At 39.7% G+C, this 20,756-nt stretch overlaps 3 protein-coding genes and 1 long non-coding RNA gene across 8 annotated transcripts in view; 2 read left to right on the forward strand and 2 right to left on the reverse strand.

Annotated features, from left to right (window-relative positions):
• LOC132523872 (dedicator of cytokinesis protein 5-like) overlaps nucleotides 1–3,130 on the forward strand; it is a 112,745-nt gene extending 109,615 nt beyond the window's left edge. For 2 of the 5 annotated variants that reach the window (XM_060155690.1, XM_060155689.1), the window contains one exon: nucleotides 910–1,514. In XM_060155690.1, the coding sequence (XP_060011673.1) occupies nucleotides 910–1,048 (139 nt within the window). In that variant the 3' untranslated portion in view covers nucleotides 1,049–1,514. Of the gene's footprint in view, nucleotides 1–909; nucleotides 1,515–2,798 lie in introns of those variants that run through there. The other 3 variants (XR_009541680.1, XR_009541681.1, XM_060155687.1) reach the window with 3 other exon arrangements.
• Nucleotides 3,131–4,501: 1,371 nt separating this feature from the next.
• On the reverse strand, nucleotides 4,502–8,114 carry GNRH1 (gonadotropin releasing hormone 1). Its single transcript, XM_060155710.1, has 3 exons — nucleotides 7,858–8,114; nucleotides 6,112–6,207; nucleotides 4,502–4,595 (listed from the first exon to the last, which is right to left on the reverse strand). Exons 1-3 carry the CDS (start codon nucleotides 8,020–8,022, stop codon nucleotides 4,557–4,559), a joined length of 300 nt encoding a protein of 99 aa, XP_060011693.1. The 5' UTR covers nucleotides 8,023–8,114; the 3' UTR covers nucleotides 4,502–4,556.
• On the forward strand, nucleotides 6,226–8,130 carry LOC132523879 (uncharacterized). The gene is made up of 3 exons (XR_009541682.1): nucleotides 6,226–6,258; nucleotides 7,683–7,819; nucleotides 7,919–8,130. It is a non-coding gene; the product is annotated as an uncharacterized LOC132523879 (long non-coding RNA).
• A 5,060-nt stretch (nucleotides 8,131–13,190) lies between these two features.
• Nucleotides 13,191–20,756, reverse strand: part of KCTD9 (potassium channel tetramerization domain containing 9) — a 60,943-nt gene continuing 53,377 nt past the window's right edge. Inside the window, exons 10-12 of the mRNA XM_060155709.1 lie at nucleotides 17,817–17,922; nucleotides 16,936–17,069; nucleotides 13,191–15,122 (exon numbers count right to left, since the gene is read on the reverse strand). Coding sequence (XP_060011692.1) covers nucleotides 15,006–15,122; nucleotides 16,936–17,069; nucleotides 17,817–17,922 — 357 coding nt within the window. The 3' untranslated portion in view covers nucleotides 13,191–15,005. The remainder of the gene's footprint in view (nucleotides 15,123–16,935; nucleotides 17,070–17,816; nucleotides 17,923–20,756) is intronic.

Consider the following 20,756-nt stretch of genomic DNA (forward strand, 5'->3'; position numbering starts at 1 on the left):
CTGGTCTTTATATTCCTTGATAAGACCTGTGAAGTATTGAAGTAACCCCCAAATTGTCACAACTTTTGTGGATGTTGGTTTATGGGATTTTTTTTTTTAATCCTTTTTTTTCCTCTCTGTCCTGGTGACTTGTCTTGCTTTGAGATTTTTTTTTTTCAAGAATTGTTTTCGTTCAACATATATTAAGCTCTTACTGAATGCCAGGCACCTTCCTAGACCCCCAGGCTGTGGCGATCCAGTGTGTTCTAAGGGAACAGCCCCGGGATATAAGGACTGCGGTGTGCCGTTGGATTGGCAAGAGAGTGGGGTTAGAGGAAAGGGAAACCCTAAATCGGGCTGCTGGGCCATGGGTTCCCTCCCCCTCCTCCACCTTCATGCCTCGATTCCAGAATTACAGTCATTTTCCCCTGTCAGACCCCTTAAAAACAACTGCCACCCTCAGATCCCTAAGACAAAAACCAGCGATAAAGCAGGATCTGAGGTAACAATCTCTCATGGCTAACTCTTCCCAAGCTTCAAGGGTCCCGCCCCTCTGCTTGCCCCCAGATCGTGGGGTGATTTCTTGTTTTAAAATTAAGACATAACTGGGACTTCCCTGGTGGACCAGTGGTTAAGACTCCGCACTTCCACTGCAGGGGGCACAGGTTCGATCCCTGATCAGGGAACTAAGATCCCGCAAGCCACATGGCACAGCCAAACAAAATTAAGACATAACTTCCATACAGTTAAGGGCACAAATCTTAGTGTATAGGTGGATGCACTTTTACAGTAGTGTCTACCCATGTCACCGCCTCTCAGATCCACAGGCTACTCCCAGCCCCACAGAAATTTCCTCGTGTCATGCTGTCATTTTATAAAAGGTATTTAGAAGGCCCTTCAATATGTACTTCCCTTCCTCTCACTTCTCAGCTATAATGAAAAGGGGAGGAAAACCCCACCATCAACACAAAACAAGACCGTGAAGGGTGTACCTTTCGGCAGGTCAATTTGTAGTCAGTCCCTGGACCTCAGTTTCCTCATGAAATCATATATATCTAAGGTTACATGATTTTTAGAATCCTTTTAGCCCTAGCTTTTATTCCAAGTGAATGAAAAAGAGAATCAGAAGAAACCTAAGTTTCTCTTCAAAGGCTTTTAGGTCCATACTCCATGACTAAGTGGGATTGTGAAATGAAATTGGAAAAGGTAAGTTGCTCTTTGGGTGGGTTGAGAATGGAACCATCAGTTCTAATCTACAAAAGGAAAAGGTTTTCCTTTCAAGTTGATGACTTCAGGCTGACTCCTGCAGTCTGGCCAAGGCTCGTCTCCTTTATGTGCTGCCCAGATTCATCCAGTAGTGAAATTGTGTGAGTTGTTCACCCAAACTTTGTCAAAAGCTCAGTTGCCTTGATGTTGTAAACCAGTCGGATTTCAAACATGAACGGTTAAGAAGACGTGCGTTGAAGTAGAAGAATTTTGTTCACATTTGCTGTTATTTATTTTTTAAATTAAAAATGAAACTGTATTTTAAAGTTTATTGTGTATTTAGTTGATTATTACCCTTATATTAATTGAACTCATTCCTGGACTTTTCCTCATTGACACATCACACCCACCATCTCTTCTGGTCTCATTTCATTACTGGTCCTATTTATTTAAACTTGTTCTGTGGGATCATAGAGTCATCTTTGCCTGGAAGCAATAAAAACCGCAAACGATTTGGTTTTTACTTTACCTCCACCCACACCCCGTTCATCCCTTGGCATCTGAGCTGACAGTTTACAACAATTTATTTAATACGATTAGTATTAAATAAGTATAAAATAAGTCCTATTTCTTCACTCATTCACCACGGATAATTAGGCAGAGTTAAAGGGAAATAAAGAGGTTAAAAGGTATATCAAATAACTTACATTGAAAGGATGGGAACGGATTCTCAAACCAAGTTCAACAAAGTAGGTTGGACCCGGGAAGAGGCCACATCCCAGACCAATTAGATCAGAATTTCCGAGGGAAGGGAGTGGGACCCAGGCATTAGTATTTCTTTTCAATCTCTCCATGTTATCCCAATGTCAGGCCAAGGTTGAGAACCATTGCCTTAGAGGAAATAACAGCTTTAGCAAATCAGTGTTCAAGGTGCTTTTCTTAAACTCCCTGCTGGTGGTGAGTCAGATTGGAAAGAGGGGGCAGCCTCACTCCGGTTAGAATAACACCACTGTCTTAAGTCCTGGGTTGATGCATAGATTTTTTTTTTATTTTAAAGAACGTGTCCTAGTACTTTAAAACATGTGCAATTTATTGCCTTTCAGAGCAATGATGCTGCACTGTCTGTGTACATAAGAATCACCAGAATGCTTATTAAAAATGCAAATGGCTAGGACCCCAGAGAGAGACTCTGAGTCAATAAACCTGGGGACTCTTTTTGAATCTTGTGTCCCTATTGAGAAATACTACCTTAGAGCATCTTCCGCTGTCAAGATGTGTACGTGCTGTTATCTTGTGCAGTGATTCTTAGCTTTTTTTCCAGTCACCTTGAGGATACTACAACTTCTAAAACTTTTGCTAAAAATGGTCTATCTTCAAGCCGTTCTTTCTGTTACTTGATCATTTAAAGCCATCTGTGTTTGAGAACTCATCTCATTAAAATGTATCATTTGGTATGTTTCCCCATCCTTTATTTTGAAAGGCTGCAGACTTTTTTTGAAGCTATGTTTCCCCTTTTTTTATTTGGAAATGTTTCGGACTACTTAGAGGTTATTCAGATTCAGGAAAGTGTTTATAATTTTAATAAAGTGGTCATTTTCTCTCCTTCCCCTTAGTCACTTGAGCCATTTGAGAATCAAATACTCAACATGATCATCCCAAGCCTCTAACCTCAGCATCGGGGAGCTGAATGAGTATCATCTTTACATCCCAGTCAGAGAGGCCCACAGCTACCTCCGAAGAAATTGTCCCAAAGACACGCTCTGGTGAAGGAAAGCTGATGTTCCCAACAGGATGTATTAAATAAATGGGTGTGTGGCCTTCCTCTTGTAATGTGTTAACTAACGCAAAGATTGTTTTTATAAACACAGAAATAGTTCCTGAGTGGCAACTTTAAGCCCCTTATTCTGCCTTGTAAGTATTGATTAATGAAATAATGCAGGTTTGCCTTTTGTTCCATAAAGAAACATAAGGTAGATTGTAAACCACATCACCGCTTAATTTTATTAAAATGAAATTGAGGTAGTTCTTTGATTCAGTTTTAGAGATTCCTCAATAGGAGATACTTGGGAAATCTACTGTTGGATGGTAGTAAGTATATGCTTTAAAAAGTAAGGGTTTTCTCTCCTGTGGAATGTTTCTGACCCCTGTTCCAATTCCTTAGCACAAGTCCTGCCCTTTTTTGAAGGGGTGGAAGGAGGCTCCATCTGTCTGATTAAAAGAAGAAAAAAGGCTTAGACCTTTGCCATGCAAATAGAGGCACAATTTGTTGCTGTGACATCAGGCAAGTTATCTGAGATTTGGGTTTTTCAAATGGCCTCATAGCCACTGGGGAATTATGAGAATAAATGAGAAAGCTAGTGTCATAGTGTCTGGGACCTCATGGAGAAATGCTCACCAGGAAAACTAAGTTGACATATGAGCCCCAGTAACCAAATAACTGGGCTTCCAAGTCCAAGCTCATTGGCTGTCATCATAGTGCAATACAGGAGCACTTGACCTTGGAACCCAGCAGAACCAGGTGGGTCTCGTAAACTCTCGGAGCTCTGGTTTCCTCATTTTAAAGGGAAGACAATATCTACTTTCCAAGGCCGATACAAGCGTTAGTGAAAATATTTATGCATCTGTCTAGCCCATGCTGGAGAATGAGCGGTGGCCATGCTGTTTGACCAGAGGAAACAGGAACGCCTGAATCCTGTCTTCAGCTGACTACAATCCATATGTTTCTTAAGAGAAATACCAAAAAGCTCAGACAGGTGAATGCTATTACTTTTAGGCCTTGGTCCAAACCTCAGTGTGCACCACTGGCTCTGATGACCTTGGAGGGACCACGCGGAGCAGGAAGGAGCATTGGACGAGGCCTCCTTTCCCCAAGGCCTGTCTCAGGTTCCGGTTGACTTTCAAAGAGATTAGAGACAATCTGGGGGGGAAGCTTTGGCCATGGCCCTATCTTCCTTCTGTAGGGTATGGTCAAAGAGAAAGCTACCACCCCATAGAAAACCGGATTGACTCAGTATTGGCCAGGGACCAATTGTCCTGTGGGTTCAGGGTGCAGGTTGGTGGTGGTGGAAGTGAGCCATGAGATTCCTTTAGTCAACAATAACGGTCCCTTTGTGTTATCTCTCCTGTCCTCTGCCCCCTGTCGACACACTTGGGGGACCCCCTTTGGGGGCTTACAATGTCCCACCCCGACCAGAGTTCTGAGTTAAAGAAAGACTTCATATTTATGCCACTTTATTCCCAACACAGTACTTCATCATGTGCAACCTGGCAGAAGAATTTCTGAAATTCACACAATTTACAGATATTGAATGGGTCACAGATTTCAAAGTCAGAATTACACTTGTGTTGTCAATTTTTCTGGTCCAGTGGATTTACATCTTCTGCCTAGTTTCCTCTTCGATCAGACTTTCCTGAAAAATATGTGAGTAGCAAATGTATCAATGTTGCTTTTCTGAGCTGAGTTTCATTATGTTTGAACATTTTAATTTCTGAAATATCGATATAGAAAGAATAGATCCATTTGTTTTTGCACACTAGAAAATGCTAGAGAGCTAGATCATGTCTTTATAAGTCGTTTAATAAGCATAATATCTACATTAATAGTTTAAAGGTAGGATGTGAGGACAGAGGTGAAAAAAGGTCTGATCCTTTTGTCTGTGTTTTTTTTTTTTAATGGCTGAGTCGGGTCTTAGTTGCGGCATATGGGATCTCTGTTGCAGCGCGTGGGCTTCTAGTTGTGGTGTGCGGGTTTTCTCTCTCTAGTTGTGATGCGCAGGCTCCAGAGCACGTGGGCTCTGTAGTTTGCAGCACACGGGCTCTAGTTGAGGCTAGCGAGCTCAATAGTTGTGACACGCGGGCTTAGTTGCCCTGAGGCATGTGGGATCTTAGTTCCCCAACCAGGGATTGAACCCACGTCCCCTGCATTGGAAGTCAGATTCTTTACCACTGGACCACCAGGGAAGTCCCCATCTATCTGTTATGAATCCAGTCTTTGCCTCAATTCTGTCTTTCTAATGTCATGTTTGGATAATTTCATTGCTTGCTATTAGTTTTATCGTGAGGTAAACAGGATTAGAGAAAGAAAGGAAATAAATATGTCTGTCCACTTTTTCTCTGTCCTATGGGTGTAGAAATTGAAGTCAATGGAGAAAATAAAAACTATTGTTCATCTTCATATATGACGTATTCAGGCTTTTTCTGCTCCTGGGCATAGCTGAAAATTAACTGTAATGCCTTCTAACTGCTGTAAATAAGTGGACCATGGAGCTCAGAGAACATCAGAATTGAATTCAGGTTTCAATTTCTATATTCAGTTCTCTTTATACATTTTTTAAAATCAAAAACCTACATTGGGTTAGTAGAGTTCCATCTTGGGTGGGAATTTGGAAAATTAGTATTGTCCAGTCAGAAAACTGGAAGTCAAATCTGTGGCTCTGAATTATAAATTTACTAGTTTGGGAGTTTTTATTCCAAAGAGAAAGAAAATTAATTAGAGCACCATTTTCGATTTCTACATTTCCCAGGGAGAACCGTGTTATACCAAGAACTGTTGAAGAATCCAGTGGAGAGGTGTGGATTAGTCTAGAGAAGAATAGTCTAGAGAGTTTGATGAACATACTTGAAGAACTGACATGTAGCAGTGGGAAGAAACTTGTTTTGTCAGTCATCCCGTAGGCTAGAGCTGAGATTAATAGATAAAGGTCCCAAAGAGATTTCAATTTAAGAAAAAAAGAGAAAGTGTTCCAATCATTATTACTGTCTAACCACTGAAAAGGGGTGTTATGGAATGGCAAGGGCCCAATACAGGAGGAATTCAGGCGGTCAGGAAGGTAAGCCCTGCAGTAGCTAGAGATGGTTGTCCTAAGTGGATGACCAAAGTGCTGGTGCCCAGGGCCCATCCATCTCGTTATTAACCCTGTAACTCACCAGAGCTCCTTTCAGGTCCCTGAGTGGAGAACGGCGCTGGTGTACGGTGCACTCAAAGCGCTGAGGTCCTGCTGGTTGATCAACCTCTTTGGCTATCTGCAAAAACAAGAATGTGATTCTTGGAGATGGAGATACAGACGTGAAATGGTATTTTCCATTTCCACCAAAAGCTGTGTGTGGGAAGTGAAGTCAAGGGGGTTGTGGGACTGAGAATGCTGAGACTTGGGATGGAGACTTGAAACGATCATAGAAATGCTGTCAGACACTTCTACAGATCGGTGTGCAGTTCTGGAGGAAATGGGCCATAATGAGAGAGGCTATTTTTCTCCCTACAGTTGATGAGAATGAAGCCCTTCAAGCCTCGTGATGGGATGGTATACAAAAAAATGCAAGAGCTTATAGTTATGACGAAGGTTGATCTTATTTTCAAGTTTTTACTAAATATGTCCTAGTTAGAAGAGAGTTGCTTCACATATAGTCTGTGGAGAGGGAATGTCAGATTCTGGGCTTCTTTGTTTCGTACTAAATTATCTTTATTATTTCTCCAAAATGAGATATTTCTTTTCAGTGAAAACTAAATGGTTTTAAGTTTCTCTAGCTATGTTTCCCATTCTCAGCTCTATATTGAGTGTCCAGCCCTGAATCATTCATCCCTTAGGGCCTGGTTCGTTTCCCATTAACTTAAAAAACAATAACAACTGTCTTTCATTTATCCACTAACATCTTTTTGGATTAAGCAGCCAAAATATATGGCTTCGCTCATGTGATCCTCGCATGGCCCCAAGAAGTCACATTTTATAGATTAAAAAACCCAAGTACCTGTGTCAGTTCTGGTACTAGCACTGAAAACTAATTTCTACGGAATCAAGTCCAGCATATTTTCCAGAATGTATTTTGTCTTCTTGAGCTTGCTAACTCCTCTCCTCTAGGGACCTCCAACTTCTTTGCTTGAGTGCCCATATCATTAAAAAGAAATTGGAGGGACTTCCCTGGTGGCACAGTGGTTGAGAATCCACCTGCCAATGCAGGGGACACGGGTTCGAGCCCTGGTCCGGGAAGATTCCACATGTCGTGGAGCAACTAAGCCCGTGCGCCACAACTACTGAGCCCATGTGCCACAACTACTGAAGCCCGCGCACCTAGAGCAAGTGCTCCTCAACAAGAAAAGCCACCACAACGGGAAGCCCACGTACCGCAACGACCACTCGCTGCCACTAGAGAAAGCCCACACGCAGCAACGAAGACCCAACCCAGCCAAAAATAAATAAAATTACATCTTAAAAAAAAAAATTGTAGAGCATGCACCCTTGATAAGGATACTTATTTATGTTATAAAAATGTACTGCTGACCTAATATCACAGATATTTTTAAAACATGAAATTACAAAAAAAAAAATAGGCAGAATTCTAAGATTTTCTTTCCAAATCCCAAAGAATCATCTTGTACTAGAGACCTTGGCTCCGTCCACTTGTTTCTAATTCCTTTGGCAAATCTATATCCTCAGAGTACGACACACCCCTTTGCGCTTGCTTATTGGTCTGAGGATTATTCCTGCTCTTTGTCCCATTAGTCCCTGTCTGAATTGAAAGCAGGAATGGGACTTGACTTTGGAAGTGCCTTATCACCCCCGGAATACCTAGGTTGGAGCCAAGAACCGGTAGCACTGTTGGACGCATGCAGGATGTTGGCATCGTTCAGTTGCATCACGTAAGCCATGTCTCATTTTGAAGCTGAGAGAAACTTACCTCTTGCAAAGAATCAAGCACGTTTTCAGCATTTCTCTTTCCTCCGGGGCGCAACCCATAGGACCAGTGCTGGCTGGAGCAGCCCACCACACAGAGAGTCAGCAGAATAAGTCCAGCTAGAAGTTTTGGACTCGGCTCCATTCTAAGGAACATCAATGCGACCATAAAAATAGACTTAGACTGCGTTGAGCCAAGACTCCTTTGGTGAAAAGCCTAACACTGGTGTCACTAACGCGGCAGAAGACGGAAGTGGGAGTCATCTGTGGTTTTCACATGCAGGTACTTGCTTGCCTTGAGTTTCCTAGCCACTGGGGACAAAATCACTCCTTTAAACTCACATGTTGAGTGCTTTTTAGAACTAAACCTTTTTTTTTTAGAACTAAACTATTTTAATGTGTATTATTTATTTGGTTATCCAAACCTCAGGATTCCTCCTTTATCAAATTCACTTTTTGTCTTCATATTCCCCAGTCCCGCCCCGTGGTTGGTTTTCAGTCCTGAGATAAAGAGAATCGGGCCATCTGCTCCGAAAAGGGGCTCCTACTAGGAGTCTCTGGCTAATATAAGTTGCTTGACATTAAATGGCTACCCTATGGTGCTGATTACATTTTGCCGAGCATCTGTCCTCTAGTCTTCCACACATTGCCGCTGGCTGGACCATCTGTGAGTGTGAGAGAGGAGTCCACGCTTTTCAAAGCACGGGGTTCCACACCAGCTGCCTCCGTGGCCAAGGCAGCCTTGAATTATTGAATTACATGTGGAATTCTCACAAAGGAATTTTCACTGGTGGGGAAGGGGCCAAAGACAAAATCAAATATTGGTTGATGAGCTGCTTCGAGTCCCCAAAGTCTGGATCTCTGTGGCTGGAGGTGACAAGGATCAGGAAGGCCAAGGTTTCTTTAGACACCAGGTGGCCTTAGCTGCCATGGCTCACGGGCCCAGCTGCTCCGCGGCATGTGGGATCCTCCCGGACTGGGGCACGAACCCGTGTCCCCTGCATCGCCAGGCGGACTCTCAACCACTGCGCCACCAGGGAAACCCCAACCCTAGCTCTTATAAAGTGCCCTATAGACAGACAATAGCATGCAGTCTACAAACAGTGCTAGAAATACAAAGCATTTTACCTGTCTCAGAGCAGAGTCCCCCCAAATCCCAAGCTTCCTTTGGAGTGTGTTGAATCTGACTTTTCATTTTTCTAGCTTCCTTTTTATATGAAACTTTTCCAGGACGCTGAAATCTTCCCTGCTGGTTAATTGCACAGCACGTGGACTTTTATTTTATTTTTAATAGTAAATATTTTTTAAGCCTCACATAAAGCCCTTAATGCTGTATGTAATTGGAACACCCACTGGTGTATCTGTTAAATTTACTTAAATCTTGGCCATTAAAACCTCAGCTAAGACTACTATAGCTGAGGCCACAATTCAAAGCAATTAAAATCTAGCTAGGTAGGATCCCCTTGAGGAAACTGACAGACATATCAAGACTTCAAGGAAAATAGCTGTCTTAGAATGTCATGTTAAATGCACACATAAAAACTTTCACGGAGGAGGCCATGCAATAATTGTAGAGGTTGAGTCAGGATGCCTGGGATCTGGTCTCAGCTCTTAGATTCCTCGTGTGTTAAAAGGAGCTGATTTATAGGCAATAAGTGATTATTGGTACTATTCCAAGCCCATATAGGATCTCTAAAGTAGATGGCGTGAGTTTGAAAATTCCCGAGTCTGCTACCCTCCAGGTTTCCTCATTTTTTATTTATTTAGTTTTTAAAATTGAAGTACAGTTGAGTTACAATGTTCTGTTAGTTTCAGGTGTACAGCAAAGTGATTCTCTCTCTCTCTCTCTCTCTCTCTCACACACACACACACACACACACACACACACACACACACACACACATATGTGTAACTTATTTTTCAGGTCTTTTCCCTTATAGGCTATTACAAGATATTGAGTATAGTTCCCTGTGCTATACAGTAGGACCTTGTTTATCTATTTTATATATAGTAGTGTGTATCTGCTAATCTCAGACTCCTAATTTATCCCTCCCCTCCCTTTTCCCTTTTGTAACTGTAAATTTGTTTTCCATGTCTGTGATTCTATTTTTGTTTTGTAAATAAGCTCATTTGTATCTTTTTTTTTTTTTTTTTTAGATTCCACATATAAGCAGTATCATATGATGTTTGTCTTTCCCTGGCTTACTTCACTTAGTATGATCATCTCTAGGTCCATCCATGTTGCTGCAAATGGCATTATTTCATTCTTTTTTATGGCTGAGTAATACTCCATCATGTATATATACCACATCTTCTTTCTTGAAAGCCTTATACAGCATCAGAAAGGTAAGGAGAAACATTGTAGTTAGAATCCGCTAAATGCAAAACCATCTAGAGTAGATTTAGGCCCATGTCAACTCATTTCAGTAGATACTTATTGAGTTAAAAGATGCAAATCCCTGTGCTAAAGGTCATGGGAGTACAAAGATGAGGAATAATCTGGCATGTGAATGAGACTAACCTGCTTCATTATTACAGTCCTGCAAAGTGGATATCATGATCCAAATTTTACAGAGATATGTTTCACCCCAGCGGTGAGCCCTCGGACGTTTTATTTACACAGTACAAGCATTTAAAAAAGAGAGCGATCCACTACTCTTTATTACATTTATTTGAATCCATGATTGTCTTTCCTAATTTACCCCTGGGCTGTATGTAACTCATGATGGTCAAGGATCCCATCTTATTTAAACATCTGTTAATAAATCCCAGCATTTAGGGACTTCCCTTGTGGTCCAGTGGTTAAGACTCCATGCTGGGTTCGATCCCTGGTGAGGGAACTAGATCCCGCATGTGGCAAGGAAGATCCTGTGGGCCGCAGCTAAGACCCGGCGCAGCCAAATAAATAAATAATTTAAAAATCCCCAGCATTTAATCAGCATTCAGTAAGTATAGATTGGAATGAATGTGTGAATGAATGAATAAAAGGTAAGGACCTTTTAGCCAGATTAGACCTAATGTTTCCTCTACTTCCGCATCAAAGATATGTGTTGGGTTTTTTTTCCAAAGGAAGTGGACTTCTAATTTTTAATACTTCTTTCTTAAATTACAGAAAATTTAAGTCTTTGCCGTCAGATCCCACTCCATAGAAAGTCTAGGGTGGCTTTAAACCAGTTTGATTTAAACCATTAAATTCTCTTCCCCTACTATTTTCAAGGTCTTACTAAACATCGCCCAGCACAATCGCACAGACGCTGTCCAAAGATAAGTTTTATCCGACACAGAATTAAACCTTCATGTACAGCTGGATGGAAGGCCTGTTACATTTGCTGAGCGGAAAAATGTTTAAAAGTAACTGAATATGTGTTCATTTTAGAGCCGGGATTGGCATTTCTCCTTGAGTAGGATGCTAAACCAGTCAGTTGTTGCCCAGTGTCCTGTGAAATAATTACATCTGCAAGGATCTTGGCATAAAGAGCAACATCGTTCCACCCAAATAAACTCCTGCTTTGCCCAGCCACCTCTGTGGAGGTTGTCAGATCCTCTGAAGAGGATAAACTTTAAAGTATAATTGCCAATAGAGGGGGCATTAAAAAGTAGAACATAAGTGATTGACTTTATCTCATTTAAATTATTTTATCTCATTTAGACACTGAATAATATAAGCGCCGTTCTGACACAGAGGAGTGCAATCTTATCTCACTGTAAAGGTAATGAGAGGTTAGTTTTCAACAAGAGTCCATTATGTTTGAACGATATTTGTTTAAATTGTCCAATTGATTTCATGTTTGCTGAAAGAGATATGCTTCTAACAGTGTTGCTTAAGCAGATGTGGTCTTTGGTTAGGAGTAATGAAAGCGGAGTTGAGACGTCTGACCCTTATTGTCATGTTAATCACTTATCTCTGGTTAAGCATCCCTGCATTTCTGGTAGCTTATTTCTATTAGTTGGTATTAAATCTTTGAAAAATGCTTTGAAATTTTTACATGAACACAGCCACATGGTCTGTGAATTCATCCAGTATGCTTCATGCCCTTGAAGCCTGCCTTAGCATGGTCCTAGATCTCAAGGGCAAAGGCCAAATTTATTTTCTACATCACCAAATAGGATAGCAAATAAATATGCAATGAATGGAATGTGGAGGTTTGGTGACAAATTTTGATCCTTTTCACCGTTCCAAGGATAGATCGATTTACCAGGAAGCTGAATTTAGTTAATTGGGTTTAAATATTTGGATTTTATAGTTATACTTTTCCCCTAAATTTAGAAGTTTCCTAAATTTTAAAGTATGGCTTTAGAGGGAAAATGGCCCCATTTTTAGCATTAAAAAAACAAACCCTCAAAATTATTAAAATGTAACAATAATGGTTTAGTAATCTTGCTGAATGACAGATGGAAACCTTCTTTGTCCTAATGTAAAATCTCAGCAGGAAGGACTCATGAACTCCTGCTGACATATCTAAGGTTGCGAAAGGGTTTTGGAGAATTAATCCTTGCATAAGCTACTTTATACCAAAAGTAATGTAACTGCTTTTAGAGTTGTACATTTTAAAGATGATAATACTTCCTTGGAGATTTAAAAAAACTCTAGGGCTTTTCATATATTAAAGATGATTTAAGGTTGACTTGCAGTAGATTTACTTCCAATTCATGAAATGAACAGTTGGAGAAAACAGCCCAAGTCTTGATTTATGATGGTAAACTTCATAAGAAAATGAATTTACAATATTTCCTACTAAAATGGCTTTGAAATTATAGTTAAAAGACTAGACTATATTACAGCATATGTATTGCTCTAAACAGTTACATGAGTTCTGAATTTTCTCAGTGTAGATAATTAGCTAATTTAGGTTTAAACCCTTTTCTAGCCCTTCCCCACCCCTCCTCCAACAATTGTGTTTTTAACCTATGTGTACAGTCATGTTTCATTGCTCGGGTCAATGGAAGTTTTACTATTTTGAAACTTCCCTTCCTTCTTAAACTTCTTTCTTCTGGTTGTCAGGCTAGAACATTTTAAGGGCAATGTATCAATAAGTAACCATCCTAATAAAAGCTAGCTGGTAATAATGTTCATCAGCTAAAGAGTAACACAAAAATTGAATTATTGGAAGACAGTATTTTCTTTCGTTAAGCATTAATGAAATGTCTTTGTGTTGTTAGAATGGTGGATTTTAAGAGGAGGGTCATAAAATAACCATGCTTAAAGAAGTAACTTTAACGGCACTTCCTTCCTTTTCCACCCAGACCCTTGGGGCTGGTCTTCAACACATATTGAAGAAATGTAAGTAAATTTGGAAAGTTCTGATTTTCAAAAGCAAGACAAGAAACTCCTTTTCAACATTTTATGTCGTTTATTAATGCAGTATACATTAGATCCAAAACCTGCATTTTCTAAGCATACTGTGTTTGGATCTTTCAGATTCTTCTGCAGTCTTAGGTTATGTCTACAGATGTACCCTTAAGTGGATGAACAACACATTCTATAATTATTGAAAATATAGTACAGAGTGAAATGATTTAAATATAATTTAGGCACATATTGATTACGAAAATAGATATCTCTCAATACAATACTTCTCTGTCTTGGTAAAAATAATAAAGCAAAGAAAATAATTCATTTCTGAAGTTGCTTTCCTTCACCTGTAAAGGTCTGACCTCCTCCCACTATGCATATATACCCTTTACTGTTAAGGAAAGCTTTGCATATGTTTATATAGAAGAATAAGCTACGTAAATATTGAAGACATGTCATTCTCCCAAAGGAGACAAAGTGGTTTTTAATGATTCCTTGCCTCAAACCGATGAGTCTGCAGAATTCAGAACCCATATGGACACAGCTTAACATCCCTGCTCTTGGGGTAGACATAGGACACCGGTTACTGGTAAGGAAGTACAGGCCCTGCCCCTGCTGCTGCAGAGATAATGACTCAAAAAAGCCAGGCTAAAATTTATTAAAACAAAAGAAACCAGAAATATAAGAACCACAGGTGCTGACTTATTGGTATTACATCTTGGACCAGTCAAATGCCTTTATTTTCCTTTAAGTTTGTTGATAGCTATAGTCAAACTGTCAGTTTAAAAGTCCTCATTCCCCGTTGTAGGGTTTTGAGCTGCAATTATATTATGTTGACTTCTAAAAGATGAATTTACCATATTCATTCGTATTTTATAGCTGATCGCAGTGGATTGGGATTTAATACCTATTTATTTCCGAGCTGGCCCTGTTTAAACTATTTAGCATTTGAATTAAATGAACGTTAATTATGCACCTTGGTTTTTTTGGTTCAGAACTATTTTCCTATGCTTGTTTTGACTCTACAGGAGGAAACCAGGCTAGCAGTGTAAATAGATAAAATTGCCTGGTCTGGCGTTGAGTGGAACTTGCTAAGAATGAAATCCTAAGGAATGCTCATTCAAAAGTTGTAGCTGTAAGTAAATCCTTCCTCCATTTGGAAAGTTCCACTGTTACTTAAGCTGACAATGATGGACAACAATATCTCTTGCCTTCCACTCTGTCTCAATCAGTAACAGAGGATTTCTTTAATTTAGCTAATGTTTTGTTCTTAAAGAAAAAAAAATGAACCTGAAAGCCTTGGGGAGTCTGATCTCACCATATTAACACGGTGTGACAGGTATTTAAAGTAGGGGAGGCATCACTAAAGCTACTGATATTTATAAACCTGAACAACCTTTTCAAAATTGTCATAAAGTTTAACAATTTAAATATCCATACTGCATCTAAAGATTCAATAAATATAATTGCATATGTTGTGCTTTTCATAAATTAAAATCTTCAAATGCATTTCAAACCAAGATGGTATTTCCACATCATGCCTATTGAAAAACAAATATAATAGATACTATTCCTGGTCACAAAGCCAGGCAAATCCCCCTAACTCCACTCAAAAGGCAGCAATCTAATCTAGCTTCCCTACATCTACTAAATGAGTGCTTCTCTGTTAAAATCAGAATGTGGAAAAAGAGTCACTTTTTCCCCTTATGCACCTCTGAGAACAAGCATAATCCTCTCCTTGTTTTTTTTTTTAATTCCCTTCCAGTGTTATTTCTTCCAGACAGCTGAGTGGGTGGAGAAAGAAAAGTGATACGGAGAGCATTTCTCGTCTTCGGCATCTTCCTCCATCCCCAGGATTCTCATCTGACGCTTTGTGACATATGGAGTGGTGTCAGCATCTCTTCAAAGATGGCGCCCTTCACGTTGGAACCCCTCAGGTTGGCTTCTTGAAGGTCACACCCAGACAGGTCGCAGTTCTGTAGGACAAAAACAATATTCTTGGAAGTAACAGACAGATTTAAGGCCTTATCTGTTCCCTCTCAAAGTGATTCCTGGGGCATATTAGGAAAATGTTCCTGTACAATAAAACTCAGTTATTTCTGGAGAACTTCCAGAAATTTTAGAAGAAAGTCATATTTTCTTCTCTCTGTATTTACTCTCTCTAGTTGATGCTCAGGCTGACCACTGTCAATAGGTATAAACAAAAGTTAATGACGAAGCATGTCCCTTCTGTGTTTTAGGCATTTAAAATCCAGAATGGACTCCAATGGAGTAAAAAGTATCTAAACAATCCATGAACAATAATAATGCAAGGCATGGGAGTGAGGGGGTGGGGGAGACTGTGTAAAAAAAAATCTGAGAGAAAGGGATTTCACTTCATTAAATCGCATAATAGATTCTCCTTCAACCCTAACACTCTTAGAGCAAGGAATTACCTCTTTTTAACCCCCAAATTATTTGTACAGTTCAATGAGTTTTAATAAATGTATACAGCAGTGTAACCACCACCATAAGTGGGAACTGCTTTCAAATTTCCCTTGAGATCAGGGAGTGACAGATGAGACAGGGATTTTGGATAAGTCCTACATCCCTGGGGATGGTGGGGACAATGGTTAGAGAGAAGGGTGACTGCACATAACCTGTCAGCAGCTGCCCCAACAGTCAACCTGATTAGTCTTTGCAATCAGCTGGATAAAGAGAAGCTTTCTGCTGTTTAACCGCATTGACTACATGCTAACTCAAACCAAGGAAAAACAATCATCATCATAGGTGACAGTAACACATAATAAAAAACTAAATAATGGTGCTTATAATAGGTTTATACCTTCAGTCTTAGGCTGGTTCTTTTTGCCTTTAAGGTTAATGGGGCCTGCTACTACGCTGCTAAGACCTACCAAGAGAACAAGGCGAAAACATTTTAAAAAATCAACAGCAAGCTAAACGTTGACGCGCTAGTCTCTACAATCCAGTCTATCCCAGGTTTTCTTGTATCGGGCTGTACTGTTCAGTACGATAGTCCCAGCCACATGTGGCAGCTTATGTTTAAATGAATTAAAATTAAATTCAATTAAAAAAATCCATCTCTCAGTGGCACTGGCCACATTTTAAAAGCTCAGGAGCCATAGGTGGCTGGTGGTTACTGGACTCACAGCAGGGTCACAGAACATGCCCACTGTCGCAGAAAGAGCTACCAGAGAGCGATGATACAGACCTATTAACAGCTCTGGAGTCTGCACGCTAAATCTGCCAATCAAGATGATACATACAAGACAATACTGACGAAAAAGGTGACTGGACAGAATGAAAATCTCAGGTTGAGATTCAAAAAATATGATGCCGATTTAGAACAAGCTTTCCCTGAACCTGATTTCAAACACAGATGTCATTTCAATTTCTCAAGTAGTTCAAGAAATAATCTGGCCCAATTAAATTCTGTTTGGAATTAAAATTTAAGGAAACCACAATCAACTGGATTAAAAAAGCATCTATCAAATGTATCTACTTGAGGGAGACCCAAGGAAAAGAGGAGAAATGAAATCAGCTCAGACTGAATGCCAGATTGAGTCTTCAAATCTGAACCTGGCATCTGTAACTTAGGTAACCGGATCCTACTCTGGAATTCAAATTTGTTTAAACAAGCAATTGAAAGGAAAGCATCCCTTCAGCTGGGCTGGCATGTTACCTGGCAGTTTTGACCAGCCAACTACTTTGTTTATGATCTCAATACATTTTGCAGGAGCTACTCAGTAATTCTAGATTAATAAAAACTCTTTCAACTTGCTGACTCACCTCCAAATCAGTTCCTGCCAGAGTTGCTCCTCTGAGGTTACAGTTCTTCAACTTTGCATTTTTTAAGGTAGCAACTCTCAGGTTAATTCCTGTCATTTGACTTCCTTCCATATCCACACCTTTCAGATTAGCACCTAAAGGGAATACATTTTAGGCACAGTTGAACTTGAAAATATTTATAGTCATCTATCTTCAAAAGATGCAAGGTGACTTATAATAGAGGTGAATGATGACCTCTGGATCCTTTGTAAATGACTGAATTATAAATCTGTCTCTCAACCAACATACATATATAAAGAGTTCTTTGTTAACAATATGTTTGCTTACACTATGAATTAAGCATTCATGTTTTAGTCTGTATTTTTGATGGAGGAATTAAATTCAGTCTTATGATAATTAGCACTTTTAAATATGCCCTGGAAAGTTCATGGCAGTGAAGATAAGTACTGTGTCTTCTAAATATACAAATAAATGAATTGACCAGTTCATGGACACAACAAAGCAATAAGGAATTCATAAACAAAATATTATATCCAAAAATGACAAAAAACTGCCTGGCTATATGCAAACTGAATTTCTTAATTTTGGTCCGTGTAAGGCTATGCTGTTCTGTTTGAAAGTTTAAGATGTTGATACTTAATTCTCCAACTGAAGCCTCCTTAAACATTGGAGGCCACATTTCCCGAGTTCAGCATGTTGGTCACCAGGACTGAGACCAAGCAATGGCTTAATCCCTTTGCAAATTCTCTAAGTATAAGACAGAAGAAATCTACATCCCTATGGTTGTCATGTTTTAGCAGTAACAATTGTTTTGCAGGGCTTTTTACTTACTTAACAGTGTGTTTTTACCTTAGAGAAGGTAATTATAGATAGAATCTCACCTTCTAAATTGGCTTTAAGACCAGAAGGATCTTCAAAATTGCACAGTTTCAGGGATGCTCCTTCTGCATTAGAACAGAGCATCTTGACTCCCTGGAGATTTGCACACTGGCAAAGGAAAAGAGAAATGTCCACGTATTAAGGTTCAGAATTTTGTTTGGAATAGAAAAAATTAGCTCAAACAGTAAAAGAAAAAAAAAGGAGGGAAAAAAAAAATCTCAGTTTGATACACTTACAATCAATTAGTTTCTGTTTACAATAAAGACTTTTCCAATTGAACCCAATAAAAACTGAGAAATGCTTTTAAAAAATAGTTGTTTTAAAAAAAACAAAAGGCAAATAAACAACAGCATTCCTGCTTTACATGAAACTTAAGAGTTTAGATAAAGAAGCTGAGGAGTCTGGACCATGACATCCCTATTTCTGTTTTTATAAACAGCCCAGGCCATGACAATGTGACAGTTGAAATGTCTGGGTGAAGAAACTTGTTAGGGGTATGGATTTTCTCCTTCCTTATTATTGTAGGAATCAATCAATGAAATTCTTGATGCTCAATAATGCTACCACTACCTTCTTTTCAAAGGCCAGACTGCTAAGGCCAGTAGTGAAAGGCATCATCTAGCTACAAACACCACCAAGTTGTTTGTAGGGTCTTTCTGTACCAACCAGCAATGTTGTTGCTATACCACATTGTCAATCCTGAGTACCCAAGCCACAGTACAAGATGTAAAGAGGAAAAAGCCAGAAAATATATGTTAGAATTGTAAATTATGCTAGTTTGTCTCAGAGGATTCAATGCCATCAGATCTGAACTCTAACAACTACTATCAGGCAGGAAGCTATCTGTAAAGGTGTTTTAAAAACTGTAAGGCACTACATAAATGATAACTGTAGTTATTATAAATTAGATCAGTGAAGAACTCTAAAATCCAAAGGCTGATCAAGTTATGTGATAGCTATACCTAACAAGAAAAATCCTTGTTTCGTAAGTGTAATTTCATTCACCCTACAGTCAATTCTAGTGAAAGGGAGATAAGCTATAGGCCATTTCAAATCACAGATAACTGACGAACACATGTGCATTTCCATCTGTGCCTGCGCTTTAATACCAGGTAGCACAGAAGCTCAGACTGACAGGTAGGACGATGAAGACCTGGAAGGACCAACATAACTCAAAGACGACTGGATTTTATGTGCTTGAAAATATAACAGGACAGGAAGCCGACAACTTGAAAATAAATGTCTCTGGTTCCCTATGTTATACTCCCAGGTAAAACAGATTGTAAGTATTATGAAAAGTTTCCAAGGTAATTATATAAGTACTGCTCTATACTCAACGCTATGCTGTGGAATCTCAAAAGGAAACAAATATATAAGAAATTCAAGTTAAGTTTTCTGTCTTCAACCATAGAAAGCATTTCACCCACTATTTATCTAATGGTAAAGCAGGTCACCAACACTGAGACCTCAGAATTCAGCTCCTAAGTAAACCAGCATTGCAACTGTAAGAACTGGGCTATTTACTATATCAAGGGGCAATGGGTTTTGATGAAAGCAGTTAGGTTATTACTGTTTATTTAAAGTACGATAATGATATTAAGACTGTTTTTAAAAATGACCCTTATCTTTAAAAGATAAATAAAATAAATACAAGTGAAATTATGAGTTGCTGTAAAATAATCTTTGGAGAGGTACAGACAATACACGATTGTTTAAACACTGATATTGCTGAAGCTGAGGAATGGAGATATAAGGGGGATTCATTATACTAGCTCATTTTTGTTTATGTTTGACATTTTCCAAAGGAAAAAGTCATTTAAAAAAGACATAAGGAAAAGAAAATACACGGCTTAGAGTCTAGTTCTAACACTGTTGGCAAACTAGGCTTTGGGGCTTGGGCAAGTCTCCAGGTTTCAGTTTCTTAGTCTGTAACATGGGGTCACACTCGACCATCAAGGTCCCTTCCAGCTCTTACCATACTATAAGTCTTGCACTGGGAATGTGCAATGGATTCATAACAGCTGGATTATTATACCAGCTTTTACAAAGCAGACTAAAGTCAATAATGGCAGTTGGAGCACATGGAGGAAACACTCTAAAGGATGCTGACAGAACAGAGGGTGCAGGTCAGACATGGACCACGTAACTGTGATAACAGCTGAGGTCATCTTGGTCGACAGCAGAATTGGAGGGTTCCTATGGAAAGGTTTCACAGCCCATGAGGGAGGGATAAATTAGGAGAGAAGTTCAACAAGAGGGGTGGAACCATTAGGTGCATCTTGTGCTTAGAACACGTCATATTTTGTGGACACTGCAATATGTACGGCCATTCATCAGCAGTCATCTTCAAGTGCCAAAGACAATTAGCGATTAGTTTTGACTTTCACGGCCCACACACTCTGGGCAACAACTCCTCAACATGAGCCATTTTTTATCAATAATTAAATTTGCAATTCTATAGCACTTCAGTATGTATCAGATAAAATTACATAGGCCATTGAGAGACCAGTAACAGGACCTTGAGCTCACCTCCTCTCATGAGCACACCAAAATCACAACTGCTGAACAACCAGTGATAAAAAAGACTGAAACCTACCCCAAAAAAGATACTCTAAATCCAAAGACATAAGGAAGAAACTACGAGATGGCAGGAGTCGTGCACTCACAATATAATCAAATCCCATACCAACCAGGTGGGTGATGCACAAACTGGAGAACAGTTATATCACAGAAGTTCTCCCACAGGAGTGACAGCTCTAAGTCCCACGCCAGGCTCCCCAGCTTAAAGGTCTGGCACCAGGAAGAGGAGCCCCCTGAGCATTTGGCTTTGAAGGCCAGCTTCCTGAGGAGCTCCACAGGACTGGGGGAAACAGAGACTCCACTCTTGAAGAGCACACACAAGATCTTGCATGCACTGGGACCCAGGGCAAAAGCAATGATTC

The sequence above is a fragment of the Lagenorhynchus albirostris genome, chromosome 7 (genome assembly GCF_949774975.1).
Source record: "Lagenorhynchus albirostris chromosome 7, mLagAlb1.1, whole genome shotgun sequence".
Classification (NCBI taxonomy): Eukaryota; Metazoa; Chordata; class Mammalia; order Artiodactyla; family Delphinidae; genus Lagenorhynchus; species Lagenorhynchus albirostris.

What these genes read in the sequence shown, in the direction of transcription:
- GNRH1 (XM_060155710.1), bottom strand. Translation starts at nt 8,022, where the DNA reads ATGGTCGCATTGATGTTCCTTAGAATGGAGCCGAGTCCAAAACTTCTA. An exon ending in TGCTTGATTCTTTGCAAGAG is followed by an intron (nt 6,208 to 7,857) that starts GTAAGTTTCTCT and finishes TTGTTTTTGCAG; the next exon opens with ATAGCCAAAGAGGTTGATCA. An exon ending in GGGACCTGAAAGGAGCTCTG is followed by an intron (nt 4,596 to 6,111) that starts GTGAGTTACAGG and finishes CATATTTTTCAG; the next exon opens with GAAAGTCTGATCGAAGAGGA.